Below are 15,230 nucleotides of genomic sequence, written 5' to 3'. Positions count from 1 at the left end.
TTGGGTCAAACATTTAAAACTTTGACTATCAATAATTTTTATAATATTTAATGTAGAGACATAAAAATCATATCAATTTGTCTTAAAAATATTAGTTCACATTAAAGACCATGTCATATCCAAAACTTTGATACGTCTCTAAAGTACAGGTGCCAGGTGCCCATGTGAACACGCCGTCGCCGAATTAGGGGAGAGGGTTTTCAGGATGGGTGGTTCGGGGTGCCAGAATTAGAGGGAGGCTGCGGGCGGCGGTGCGGCAAGGCGACGATGCCGGTGCCACGGGCAGTGGGTGGGGTTAACGATAGGGGAGCACGATGTCAGATTGGTTAGCGCGGCGGCAACAAATCTGGCGAGAACATCACCACTAGAGACGGGTGGAGGTGAGTGGAACGAGGGAGCTAGATGATGACAGTGTGAGAATATGGTTGAAGAAAATAGAGGTTAAAGACAACAAGTACACCGTTTGATTTTCATCCAACGGATTAGAACGGCCGCCCGAAAAATCATCAATATTAGGCCTATGAAATTTAGACACCCAAACTTCGAGTATTTTTTACTAGAGGGAAGTAATACGGTGACCTTGATCGGTTGGTCGCATGAATTGAGCTCTTGCCATGGTCCCGACCACTCCACACCATGTTGCCCAATGCCCATGCGTGTCGTAACGTGCCGTGAGGCCCGGGATGCTGACATGGCGGGTAACAGTGTGCTGCTGGAGCCACGAGCTGACCACTGGAGTAGGTCCGGCCGTCCGTCACATCGAAATCTGGAATCCCAGGCCAGCGTCCACTGGCCTGGCTAGCCGTAGGGGTATCTCTAGCTATAAGGATCCATGTCAGCAATTTTGTCTGACCGGAGGACACGAGAGGAGAGAACACTTGGTGAAGCGATAGCATGCGGTCCCAGGACAGTGAAGCCCCACCACGTACCCATGCTGCTTCTTCCCTTCGACGGCTTTGCAGGAGAGAGCAAAGAGGGTTGGAGACAGCGAGGACAGAGGCAGCGGAGGGGAGGGCGGCCGCTCGGATCTCGGCGTGACGGGAGAGAGGGAGAGGGGTCGGTGGCTCGAATTAGCCGGATCCGGTAGCCAGCAGCGTTGTGAGGACGCATGAAGGCAGCCAATGAGAGAGGGGAGGCCGGCAGCTGGCCGCCGCTCGTGGGGATGGAGGAGGACGGAGCTTGGCGCTGTCGGATGCAGAGGCAAGGCGCCGGTCGCAACTCCGCTGTCCGCTGTTGCTGCGCCATCGAGGGAGAGAGAGGCCGAAGGGGAGGGAAGGGGATAATGACGGACATGCGGCGGACGAGGGAAGAGCAAGGTTCAAAAGTTAGTTTGAACCCTGAAATGTGAAGGTGACCACTTTCTCGGAATTCACAATATTAGTAAAAGTCAGTTAAAATTCGGCAAGAATTTGTTCGGTCAAACAGATTTGACCACAACAATAAGAGACCGAATTGTAGATTTAGTAACCGGATGGTTTCTTCAATTAATCGCTCAATTTCTTTGGTATTCGATGGATTTTGACGAAATTTGATAACATCGAAAACTGTTCGATTTCAACGAAAACCGATTGAATTGGAACAAAAATCGAGCGGACAAAACGGTAACTGTAAAAATGTGAAAAAAATAGGGGAAATGTGAAAAATTAGGGGAAATAGGGTAAAAAATGTGTTAAAAATTAGATTTTTTTTGCATGACCTTTGCTATATTTTTGCCATTTCGAAGGAAATAAATAGATATTAATAGCAATATGAGCATAATCATGGTATGCAATTAAATTAGTTGTGGAAAGTAAATTATCATCACCTTTTGTATCACCAGCTTCTATCAAGACTTACATTGGGTTGTATTGTACTCCGCGGTATACATGAGCATTATTTCTCATGTAGATAACAACTCAACCTTAAACTCTGCTCAACTTTGTCATGTACATACAGAAGTAGTTGACTATTATTCTTGCAATATGGCATAAAACTCAGTACCACTCATAAACCTATTGAATATGAGGTTGTGACTAAGCATTAGGGTTAGGATAGTGGTATAGATATGACCCAGAACTACTCTTCATACCATAGTTGCTGCAAGAGTTCGCACTATCTTGTGGTCTATCATGACCACATTGTATGATATGCCTTTATGAGGATAGGGCACCTTGATCCTAGTCCTGTGTGGCATGCGTAAATTGACTCTTATTAGTGAATTGCACGGGAACAACAGCAGAGGATGGCCGTGGAGAAGCACCACCTCCCTGATCGTCATCGTCACCACTATCTATCTTTGAGCTACTGTCATTAGACTCTTAGTAAGTTGGGCTCTTCGAGCCACTATTCGTGCTCTCATCACTTTGTACTTGTCTTTTGCCTTTACCTTTAATCTTCTTGATCTTCTTTCAATACATATTTTGCTGCTTCTTCTTTCCCGTGTGTGTCACCAACCACTTTAGTAACCCATTGTGATAGTATAGGCACCCCAGTCTGCCGTCGCAAATCCTATGGGTTTACTGTGTCTGTCAATAGGAGAGTTGGCATAGGTATGTCACTGTCCGTGTCCTCCTCATAAAGCTTTGGAGTAGCATTTGATCTACTGGTAGCCATCTAGTCCTACAACGGATTGTTCGCCTCATTCAATGTGAGCTCCACAAGCCGCTGAAATGGATCATTATCAACAATCGACATGATGCCTGCATCAAAATTATTCTACATTCTCAAGTTGTAGTTTATATATACCAACTTATGAAGCTTCTTGTAGCTTAACCGGTTGTAAAGTTTCGTGTGGATGAATGCAAATATACTCCAGTTCCTCTCACACCTATTAAATGAAGCGCATTGAGACACTAGGCGTCTGGCAAGCATCGTTAGTGTAGGTGTAGACAAACGAAACGTAGGCCACCATTGTGCTACAAGTAGATAAAGTGATATAACATTTAGAAAATAGTATATGTAATGTCAGAAACAATGTAACAAGATATGTCAATACGTACCAGGTGGAAACTTGTCGTCACATGCTATCAATGAAGCGAGCGGACTAGATAATGATTGAGACTTTGTCCGATATATTTTAACCTCGTGAAGTGCTTCCACGACAATATTAAGATCAGTCATCCTCTAGAATACCTCCCGTAGATCTTCTAACAAGATTGGTCCCATGCTATACGCGCAGTGTGTGCGGGGATTAAATGTGGCCGCTACAAGTTGATGATCAAATCATTAGTACCATAAGAATTATTACAATAAAAATTAGTTCTATAAGAATTAATATCGGCATTCATGTAGGTCCCTTTCATTAGATCATATATTGTGCGATCGACAACAGCCATGTACATATCAAAGGTATCCGTATCATTGTGATACAATGGCTAAACAGAATCAACAACCCTTTTAAGGTCATCGTCGGGCTCTTGTCTTGATTAGTGAATCAGAGGAAGGCATACAATTGTTAAACAGAATCAACAACCCTTTTAAAGTTGTCCCATCATGGTAAGTTGGATAGGCAAGAATGTGCATATCTCCCGATGTCAGAAACAATATAGCGAGACTGATGCAACTCACTAGATGTCATTCATTGCATGAGCTTATCCCTTTGATGTAGAAACCTTTTAAGAAGTAGATAGTGTGTGCCCAACCTTGTAGCATTCCACTTTACTAACTCTACACCAATTCCGGTCTTCATCATTTCATGGAGATTTGAATGATTGTAAAGCTATCGCTATATAGACATTGCACTTTTAATGCAATACCATGGTCTCTAAATTCACCAATTGATTTTAACATTAAATTTACCATGTGCGTGACACGAGGCTGCTACCCGATAGATGGATACTCCCTCCTGAGAACCTTACAAACCTTCTTATAGTTAAACCCATTATCGGTCACGATCTGCATAATATTTTGTGCCCCCACATTAGCCACCACTGATCTTATCTCCTGCAGAAATGAATCAACCAAATAAATATGCAACAATTGAAATAATAAGTTAACAACTCATCAAAATAATGTATCTTGTTCAAAAACTTGGCATCTTAGCTATACTGAGTTGCATCTATGGACTTGTGAAAAAACATGTGGTCATTGCAATATAAAATGAAATTAATAATATTCATGTGGGTCAGACCAGTCCAATAATCACACATGATGGTCACGCTATACTCCGGCCATTTTAGCTTCCACTTGCCAAATCGTTTCTTCAATTCTCTCTCGTTCTCATCCAGATACTTACCATCTATATCCCGATCAGTTAGAGATGAGACATCTCTCCTGTTATAGAAAAGATGATCATAAGTAAACAAACATGAAAGAAATATGACAACGATAAAATTTATTACAAACGGCATTCACTCACCCTATTTTTGTGTTTCTCTCACTGCAGCGACAAAAAATATGTCATCTGCCCTTCTACCAAGAATACCTAAAGTGTGGAAAATTTTAGACCATGCCAAACTAATAGCTACCTTTGCATTATTTCCCTTCACATTCCATGGCCCAATGTCAATCCTCTGTTGCACATGAGCTTTTTGTTGCAGCAACATTGTAATCACTGATACTTAGTGACTTCCTACTTGAAGATGCCCTCCTAAACATCCTCTTTAAAATATTGCCTCCTCTGTCACTTCCACTACCACCTCCTTGCTCGTAGGAATCACCTGCCGTCCTCCTAAACTCTTCCTCCTCCCTAGACTGAGCCATGGCATGTTGCATATGTTCCTCTTCTGTCTCCTTGTTATCGCTTGACAAATCTATGTGGGCAAGCTACCTCTTGCCTCCGGAGCCTCTCCTCAAACATGCCCTCTTATTATCTTTTATCCTATCAAGCTCACACCTGAAGAAATCATGCACATCTGGAGTCACCTATCACAACTTATAACATTCGATCCACGATCTGCCAAATGTTCTTTCAACCTTGTGGCACCATCGTCTTTCTTTTCTTTTTTGCAGTAATTGCATCTAAACCTCGGGTACAAGTTGTCACTGTGCTCCCACACCACATCTCTATCTACTATCAATTACTGTAAAACAACATATATCATCCTATTAGCACTCCAAAAATTCATATTGTCTTCAACACTTATACATATACTAGCTTGAAACACTGAATAAACAATGAACAAAATCAAGTACTGGTGCTAACCAATGCTACCCGACACTAACCAACCCTAACGAACTAAAAACGGACCCTAACCAACACTAACCACTTGGAACCAACCCTAACTGATGGACAAGCTCGATAACCGACCACAAATTGACGAATACCAAGCGAATATGGCGAAAATGCGGTGGGTATGGACCACAAACTAATGACCGACCGCATAATGTTAAAAATCGGACGATTTTAGTGGCTTACTTAGTGGCTTACCTCAAAAATCGTTGGCTCCTCAGGAGGTTGGTTTTTATATACAAAACTGCGAACATCGGTGAAGGTCGGTTGGTATGCGCCGTAGATCGAGCGATTTTTCACCTTGCACTCGCAGATTTCCCCAGACAAGCGGTGGATCTAGTCGCTGGGGGTGGTGGGGGGGAGGTGCTTGGGACCCCAAGAGGTTCCGGAGCAAGAGGATAACCTCCTTCCTTTTTATCTATCCACCTGGATCAAAATAGACCGTTTGTACTATGTATTCAACCCGTTTTGGCCCTTTTCATTTTTTCGACTTTTTTTCAATCCATCAATGTTTGAGCACTTTATTCCTAATACAAACAACATTTTTTAAATTTTTTTTAACATATAGTCTTATAATTGTCTCTAGTTTTTTTTTTTGAATTTTTAAATATTTTTAAATCCAATTTGGATTTTTTGAGTTCAAATACGAATTTCGGTTGCATTACAAATTCAGACCGCTCCGATTTGACTGATATTTGCGATATTCAAGCGGTTTTCGATGTATTTTCGAGCCCTGGGAAGAGAAAGGATCGGATCGTTTACTATTTAAACTAATTAAAATATGCTGACATGTGGGGCCCACAATGAATTTTGGCGTAGAGTTGCATTATTGAAGTTGTCTACGGTGCTAGCTATCGGCGACATGTGCAACCTTCAAGTTACTGGAGTTGAACTAAGAGAGCCAAACTTTTATTTTTTGGCCAATTCGTAACAGCCAAACCTAGGTTGCATCGCAGAACCGTCAAACAATCACGATTCACGGGCGACAAGTACACGTCCTTGCTAGATCCACCTCCCAGACAATTTTACATGGAGCTGGAAGGATTTTGGAACCTTCTGGCTAGGGATAAAATCGGAATAGATATTTCTAGCTTTCTGTACTATCGAAAGTTTATGAAGTAAATATAGAAGGTAATAATGATTATCTGATATATTTAATATTATATGTGTTTAATTTGATAAAAAAAAGTAAGATAGGATATATGATGACTGTTATTCGTTCGAAGTATCAGAATATTAGCTGTTACGAGAAAATATATTACAATTTCAATTAAAAACATGATAATATATATATAGATTGCCATATATTTACAGACAGATAATATTAAATGCTTTTATTTTTATATCTTAACGATTACTATCTCTATGCTTATTTTTATTGTACATATATACTATTTAATGTGCTATGTGGGGATGTAAATAAAGTGAATTTTTTTTATCTATCTGACTAACCGAAAGCTTACGATATTATCTGCTTCGACTCTAACTTTGAAAAAAATATAAGATATAATACATGATGAAGAAATAATTATATAAAACTGTCTGACTCTAACTTAAAAAAAATATAAGATAGAATGTAGAATAAGCTATACTCCCTTACTCCTGGCTCACCGAAACGGACACCTCCAGAACGTGATACTCTCATTTTTGGCTAAGAAGGGTTTAATCAATTTGTTTTTCCGCAATCAAGTCCAGTTCGGACTTTAATTTATTTTTCCCTGCATACAAATTTCTTCTTCGGATAACGCATCTTGTTCTAGCTCGTTGATTTGATATATATTTCTTTTGATCGTAAATATTTATTTTTTACGGTTTTTATATGTAATTTTGATCATTATTTTTTATTAAACTATAGTTGTAACATATAATAAAATATAATAGTATAAAATATTTTTTAAGATAAATCTTCACGTTTGATTTTTATATTTTCAAACTAAATATTTTAAAAATTATTAACGGTTAAAGTTTTAAATTTTGATCAGATTTTAATCAAAACATTTTAAAATTTTAATCAAATCTTAATCAAAACGAGTATTTATATCCTAAAGAAATACTAAAACTAGTAAGGTACATGATATGCCAATGTATCTGCCGGCTTTCAGTCCCGACGTCACAAGCAAAAAAAAAAAAAGTATGCACGGACGAGGATATTCAGAAAACGTATTTTAAAGAAGCAACCTTAGGGCCGTTGTTGTAGCTACCAAGACGTAAACGTTAGTGGCGTTTGATTCAAAACCTGTAATGCAAACGTTAACGTTTTCAGATTACACTGGTATTGCAAAATGAATGGAGTAAAACCAGATTTTTCAGGAAGAGGAAAGCTTCAGCAGACAACAAAAGAATCAAAGGAGGAGCACCGAGACCTGGCGTCAGATCTTGCGGATCCGAGACAAGGAAAGTTTGGGGAGAGGTGAGTCCCAGCAGCAGCCCCGATACGGCGGCGAGCTGGGCCTACTTGAGCTCGCGCTCCAGCAGCCGGTGGCTGTTGTCACATCCATGTCTAAGGTTACCGGAGCCCTGCGGTGAGCAGATCTGCCTGCCATGGCAATCGTTGGGCTTTGAACCGGCTGCTAACCTGCACGCGTTTGACATGACGAAAAAGATTTTGGAAAGTGACGTGTACCTCGCGAATAAGATCGATCACTATTCATTCACTAAACAATGACTCGAGCGTCAGAGAGCACCGCGCACCTCTCTTTCATCAGCCCGCTAGCTAGTTCGTTTGTTTCGAGAGGACGCAAGAGCCATCCGCTGCGTTCTCTGTCTTTCCTGCATCTGTTACGAGCAACGTGCCAACCACATCTTCTACAGGTGGTGTCGCGGCTCGCTAGGAGAGGATAGTAGCCAACCTGCGCCGTGCCCGTGCCTCTCAGCGGCGCTCCGTAGCCTAGTGATGTGCCCACTCGTACTTCTCCGCGCTTTTCTGTATGGGCTTCTTCTCCGCACATCCGCTGAGCACTGGCAGGCCTCCTATACCAAGTGGAAACTCCACTTCAGTCAGCCCACCAAGCCAATCTCGGACCGTGACCACGACAGCCCAACTCACCTTGGTCATCTTCTTCTCGTGACCACGACCCAATGCCTCCTTCCTCCTCTGCGATGGCACAGAAAGCGGTGGATGACGCTATTTAACAACTGGTCATGATTCAACTACTATACTCGTCTGTCATCCGTAGCTACTACTGTAAGAGCATGTGCAATAGAGTGTTGAGAGGATGTGCTTAAAAAAACTAGAATTTTTTCTCAATTGCACTGTCACATGTGTTTAGACGGAGGACAATATGCTTACTAAAATACCACTACTTATATTAGTGCTAATAAGATAGTTAATCATATTAAAGCATATGTAATCTTTATTTGCATTGAAAATTACAGTTTTTATGTGGGTGCTTAACACTCTCTTTTCTTAAACACCTCATAAGTACATAATATTGTTCATGCGCTAATAAGCATCACTTGGTACATGCATAAGCTCCATACACTTGCGTGCTACATGCTTTAGGGTTAGACCATATTTGTTTGGACTTCTGATGATACAAATAGCCTGCTTTTGCTAGCTTCTGGTTATAGTTTATGAGAAATAAAAATAGTCTTTACTCCTACAGAAACCTGAAAAGCCAGAAGCAGGTTTGGATACGTTTGTAAAAGGCCAAACAAACAAAGTCTTAGGCTCTCTTGCTATGAGTTTTATGATTTTTTTAAAATAATATTATTTTATTGGAAAAATTGCAAAAATAATAGTTGAAATCTGATATGTGCAGAAATAGGTGCATATCGGCACGTGGAGTGTTGACATCCTACCTGTCAGTGAGCCTGAGGGCCTGATGGTACGCAGAGTGCTGACAGATTCTTTGTCCCGTGGATGATATTAACAAAATCATAACTTTTTCATATGGTCTTAGATAGAGATAATCTTTATATGAAAATTACCACTCAACAAGATCTATTTTATAATTGAATAGTTTTTTATTTGAATCCGTTTAGATCGTCAAAAGGTGGTTATAAATTTTAGATCTGAAAAACTAGATCTAGAACTTCTAGCCATGTTTTAGACATCTAAACGGATTCAAATGGAAAAGTGTTTACTATAAAATTGTAGATATTGTTGATAGATACAATTTTCATATAAAGATCATCTCCATCTGTATATTAAAAAGGTATAAACTTTTCTTTAAATATTGTATGCGGGACACAGGACCAGACCCACTACAATGTATACACTCTGCGTGCCGACATATACCTATTCCTTTAAATATCAGATTTTAATTATTATTTTTATAATTTTTTAATAAAATAATATTATTTAAAAAACTCGAGTTTTAGTAACCTAACAAGGGCTCTTGATCACGCGAAAAGCACTCGGACTCGAACCGAAATTAAAAGGGATTAATGTACTAAATTAATTTACGTCGCCATCAGTTCTCTCGCGCTTTACTCTGTTGAGCTCATTGAGAGAAACGTAAGCACGAAAAGTATGTCTGAACAGAATTCCAGAACATGTACTCAAACAAAGCACAGAGACGGCCCATTGAAATTTGAAGTATACTTAATTTCTTGTGATTTTCTACTGTACACGTACTACACACAAGCAATGGAGAGTGTACAAAGCTTTGGAATATTATTTCCGGGGACTAGAACGAAACCCTTCTTACCACAAGCTGCTTTTAATAATATGACCGTGATATGTTATTATGTGTGACTATCCCTACTATATAAAGAAGAAAAAAAAGAAAGGATGAAATTTTCTAATATTTACTTATCATTTCCTATCCGCTAGGAAAAAGATGTCGCCAACATCACAAGGAGCAAAGGAGAAGGAAATACAGAACTCTTTGAGTTCTTGTTCTATTGTTCATCTCGGCCTCGGCGTGCATGCAAATAACCGTGCGCACAACGCACCACCATGGCGCCAAAAGCTAGGTGTTCTTGGTAGGCCTGAGCGCGATGACGAGCCCCGGGAAGACGTCGTCGGGGTCGTGTATGTGCGGGTTCCGCTCCACGATGAACGGGTCCCCGCACTTGTCGCTGATGGTGTGCAGCGTCTCGCCTTCCCCGACCACGTACACCTCCTCGCACGGCCGCACTGCGGGGCCGCCGAACCGCGGTCCACGGAACTGCACCTGCACGTCGTCGTCGTCCGCGGTCTCCGCGCGGAGCGCGCCCAGCAGCACGAGCGCGACCAGAGCCACCGCGCACCACCACGAGGCCGCGTCCGCGGCAGCGCACAGCTCCGCGCGCAGCCGGCGGCTCGCTTCCAGCGGCGCGGCCATGCGGGAGTGCAAGAACGCCACGAACGTGCCCGTTTGGTTGCTTTTTCTTTGGCTTTGCGCTCCGTTTGGAGTGGAGAGGTTACGTTGGCTTTGGGGCGGAGGGATTTATCAAGCGGGGAGGCACGGGCGTGACGGTCTGGCTTGGCGGACTTTGGTGACAGTTTGTTCAACGTGGGAGCCCACACGAGACTACGAGAGCAAGAAGGTGGGTGTCCGTTCATTACTGACGGTTAGTGCTAAGTACGGTATGCTAATTGCGGTGGAAGAGGTCGATTAGTCGTGACTCGTGAGTGTCCATTTCAAGTACTACGAGACTAAAAAGTAGCAACAAAATAAGGTTTTCTTCGTCGTTTCCCCAGGTAAATGAAACATCGAATGAACACCATAGTTTGCAAGATCAAATACATCACTGAACCCAGTAACAGCTCATATTATACATGGTGGTCTATCTAGAGCACAGAATTCAGATTTGAAACATTGGCCCTGGAATGATAAGGAGCATCATGGAAGTGCATAATTAGTATAGAAATTCCTTTGCTTCATACCAAAGTATAAGTCATTATTAAGTGGACGCTACGGTGTCTGCAGGCCGGTGCAACTTAGATTTGGAGCAGGGGACCAAAAACCCACCGTAGTACCGTACCATTCTGTAGGTTCTATACCCTCTCACGTGTGGCAGTTGCGAACAGTGCCCCTCTTCACAGACGAACCGTCCCCCTCCCCAGCCGAGCAAGAATCTAACCAAATGATGGCCAGAATTGGCGAGACATCCCTGATCCGTCGCTGTGCCGGTGATGGGGTTAGCCGGCACCGCGCCAACTGTGGAGTGCTCTTGTAACCAAACCCGTTCCTGACGTGTCCAAGCGTGAGGACTTTGCATCAGCACCACAGCAACTGTTCACCTAATTTTTTCAGCGTTTCCTCGCGTTAGTTTTCAGTTGTTTTCTTCTTTGGCCTCGGTTGTGTCCAACCTGTGCGTCAATTCAGCAGTGGAGAACAAATCTCTATTGGCCCCAGATTCTACGAGACGGCATGGCAGAGGCAGATACAGAGTATGCGATACGGAGGACAGGGACTTCGGTGGTAACGGGCGTGTCTGCCGGGCTCTTTCTCGGCGTCCGATTTCGGCGGGAGCGAGGCCTCTGCTCCGGTCAGCGTGGAGGAGCCTTTTCACGAACACGGCAGCCGAGGCCCGAGGCTTTGTTGAGAGGGATGTGTGAGGTGAAGTGGTGCCCCGAGCCGGTTTGAACAGATGAGCACAATCTGACAGCTTACACGTTCCGGATAGGCATGCGCATCAGGTGGCCTGAAGAGGAGGGGTATCTCATCCTGGTCCATTTCATCTATACCTCACTCCGTACCTAATTCTGAACAAACCGCAACCTTTTCGACTCAGGGATTGAGAATTTGATTCAAATGCAGTAAGACTGCATCCGGCCTGCTTCTGACCTAATTCTCAACAAGAAACGCCTCATTGTTCCTTGTTTATTTTTGCAACGAATTAGCTGGAGATGAAAGTCCAGTATTAATTGCTCCTTTCATGGGCCGATCGAAAGGACTCTCACAACAAAAAGGATGGTCAGTTGCAACAGACTCTGAATTGGCTGCAAGGTCACGATTTATTGATCACTACGCTTTCTTTCTCTTCCTCCAAACTAAGCCGGTTCCTTTCTTGAACGTGAGCTATGTACACGCTTTCGTCTGAAGGTCTGATAATGTCCGATCCGCGAGACAATGATGCGCCACCAACTTGACTGAGTTCTACCGAAAACGACCGTAATTTTGTTCTATCTTATTTGGACCGGCGATTAGCACAAGATGTACGTGGAAATCAAGGCGCTGCAAGAAACATTCGCCAGGCTAACAAAGAGAACATCATGATCACAGCTCACATACTATCTTAAAGAAAGGTAGTGGTACTTGTAATGCTGCTAATGGCAACCCAACTGCACCCGAATCGTAGCAGAAATGGATCCAACACAGTCTGAGATGGGTACGCGAGTAAGTGAGCATCAGCTTAAACCCGAGTAAGTGAGCATCAGCTTAAACCTACCTTGACAGCCTGACTTAGAAGTAGGAGCACATCATTAAGCCCACCCCAGAAATTCTAGCAAGTATGAGCAACGTGTAGAAAGGATCGAATCATTGTAAGGACCGATCACGCCATAATAGGGAGGGGAATTAGAGTTTCTAAAAATTATTCGGCTCAATTTAGCAAGATAAATCTAAACCAATTTTTATCTAAATGTTCTTTAGGTTTATCTAGTATAACTATTTTATCACAACAAAGTTTTTGCACCCTAGGTTTTAATCTTAGCAACTTCGCATACAATTCTAGAAAAGATAAAAGCGGAAGATAAACTTGTGCAATATAAAAGTGCATAATATAAATGAGATAGAGATGACAAACTCGGTATGATGATTTCTTCTCTTGGTATCGGTGAGTTGTCTCTCAACACTAGTCCACGTTGAAGCCTCTTATAAGGGCTAAACTCCCTGGTCAGATAACTATAGCTCTTGTTGTTAAAACTCCCCACACACCAATGGGTCTCCCACCAAGCGTATCTAGATACTCATCGTCGTTTTCACTAAGGTAGTACTTCACTGCTCCGGCACGGGTCACTCCTTCCGCTCACAACGCTTGCGGTCACTCCACAAACTCTGTTAGAGGGTCCCGCAAAACTCATCGCCGTCAAACCATGTAGGTGTAGGCAAATACCAAAAGTGACTAGTATTGATCACTCATTGATCTAACTCTATGCTACTCACCTAGATACATGGACACTAGACCAAAACTAGCACTAATCAAGTCCATAATCTTGTGTTAATTACATTGATCTTCAACTTCAACTCTAAGATGACCCAAACTCTCTCTAATATGTGTGTATGCCTTGCGGTAAGAGGCAGCCGTTGGATGGGGTATTTATAGAGCTAACCGAAAAAGTAGCCATTGGGAAGGAATATGTGAAATTCCTAGTCATCATAATATGTAGTGACCTCACCGCATCATGCTCTGACCCTCTTTCCAACTGTCTGAAATTCAACCATTAGAGCCTTGTCAAAATTCACTACATCATATGGTGTCTCACTTTATCATATGGTAACCTTTTTCTCTGAAGCATGAAATCTTCTGAAAATGAAGTGCATTTCATCTTCTCACGATCATCGCATCATGCAGTGACTTAATCTTGGATCTCCTCGATTTACAACATTTCTACAACAGACATACGGTGCCACCGCATCATACATTGAGTTCATCTCTGAAGCCTAAAAACTTTTTGCACCACATCATACGGTGACTAGATTTTAAGGGGGCTTGTCTAATTCAAAATTTCCTAAGTCCTGATCTTAGTAGATTCTCTTCCTTGATATTTTGGGTCTTCATTATGATCTATTAAAGCTAGCCAAGTTTAGCATGTATCACCTACTAAGTAACTAATCGAAGAGACTAGATCAAGCTACTAAACTCAAACCCTTATTCATAATACGGCAAAAAAACTCTATATACGTGAGCGATATGAAGTGATATTTTTAACGTCATAATCACTTGTCTAAATAATAGATTATTATATCTTTATAAACTCTTATTTGACCTCGATGATTATCCCTTCGAGGTGTTTAGAACCCAAATCTATCACATAACATCCATAAAACTAAACTATGTATACTTAGCAAACAATGTTACTCTTATTATCTCTGTTATTATTAATCATCAAAATCACATTAGCTCAATACTAAGATCATTCATGTACTATTCTTCGATACACATAGTACCAATTATCCATACTTCAAATAATTAATTGCATAATCGAATTACCGATCGTCCACCAATATGGAATTGGAGCATTGGAAAATGCACTCACTTATTCACGAGGGGAGTGGCTACAGGGTGTGGCAGGAAATAATTTGCACAACGACCTATTTAGGTGAGACAATAAAATGGCACACCTGATCTTATCGTACTAGTGAAAAGGCCGATAAATGTATGACACAACGAAATTGCTGGAACGATATATTTTCATTGATGAGGCAGGAATCTTTTTCTAAGTTGTGGCAGTAATCTACAAGAAAGAGGCAGTAACGAAGTCTGATTGTTAACAATAAAAGTCAGACTTTGTCCAACGAAATGGGGCGGCTCCCAAGCGTGGCGCGGCAAACAAAGACCAACACGAAAGGACAATACCCGCAACCGCTCCACTGCTGCTGCCTAGGTCGAATAATTTACTGCTACATCGCACTGAAGTCCCGGAAGTTTGAGCCACAGCCACTTCTTTCACTGCCGCGCGCCTCATGGCAAATGGCGCGGCGCGGCGCGGTATGCATCCACCTGCACCCAGGTGAAAGCAGGAGAATCCCCCATGAGGGGTCGGTCTGACACATTCGATTCGAAGCGCCGCTGCTGCAGGCCCGGCACCCGGCAGGCGCGGACCGCGGAGGCTGCACGTGTACTTGTGGCGTGTTTGGACTTGGGACTTGGCAGTGCAATCAGACGCATGGCTACGGACCGCGGTGTTTGTCGTGTTGGCACCGGACGCGCACGGCAAGGGCTCGGAGGATGGGAGATTTGAAGGGAATGGCGTAAAGTCAGAGTGCTACAGTGGTTTTGATTTTGTTTCAATCTCAGTTGTGCGTTTGAGAAGCTGATTTGTAGCTACAGTATCGGTCATCCCCTTCGCCGCAGGTGCTTCTCGCTCCCTCCCTCTACCCTTCTTCAAGCTCCTCCTCCATTCCGTCTCGGGGCGGCGCCACTCCACCTCTCCACAGCGGCGCGGGGAGCACGAGGAAGGTCCGAAATCAGGGAGAGGAGGTTC

General features: G+C 42.6%; 1 protein-coding gene across 1 annotated transcript; it reads right to left on the bottom strand.

Moving 5' to 3' along the window:
* Positions 1-9,748: 9,748 nt before the first annotated feature.
* On the bottom strand, positions 9,749-10,537 carry LOC133923627 (uncharacterized). The gene has a single exon (XM_062368909.1). It carries the CDS (start codon positions 10,417-10,419, stop codon positions 10,066-10,068), a length of 354 nt encoding a protein of 117 aa, XP_062224893.1. The 5' UTR covers positions 10,420-10,537; the 3' UTR covers positions 9,749-10,065.
* Between the last annotated feature and the right edge of the window lie 4,693 nt (positions 10,538-15,230).

The sequence above is a fragment of the Phragmites australis genome, chromosome 7 (genome assembly GCF_958298935.1).
Source record: "Phragmites australis chromosome 7, lpPhrAust1.1, whole genome shotgun sequence".
In the NCBI taxonomy this organism is placed as follows: Eukaryota; Viridiplantae; Streptophyta; class Magnoliopsida; order Poales; family Poaceae; genus Phragmites; species Phragmites australis.
The sequence above is the reverse complement of the archived record's forward strand: the minus strand, read 5'-3'. Positions and strand labels throughout refer to the sequence as shown.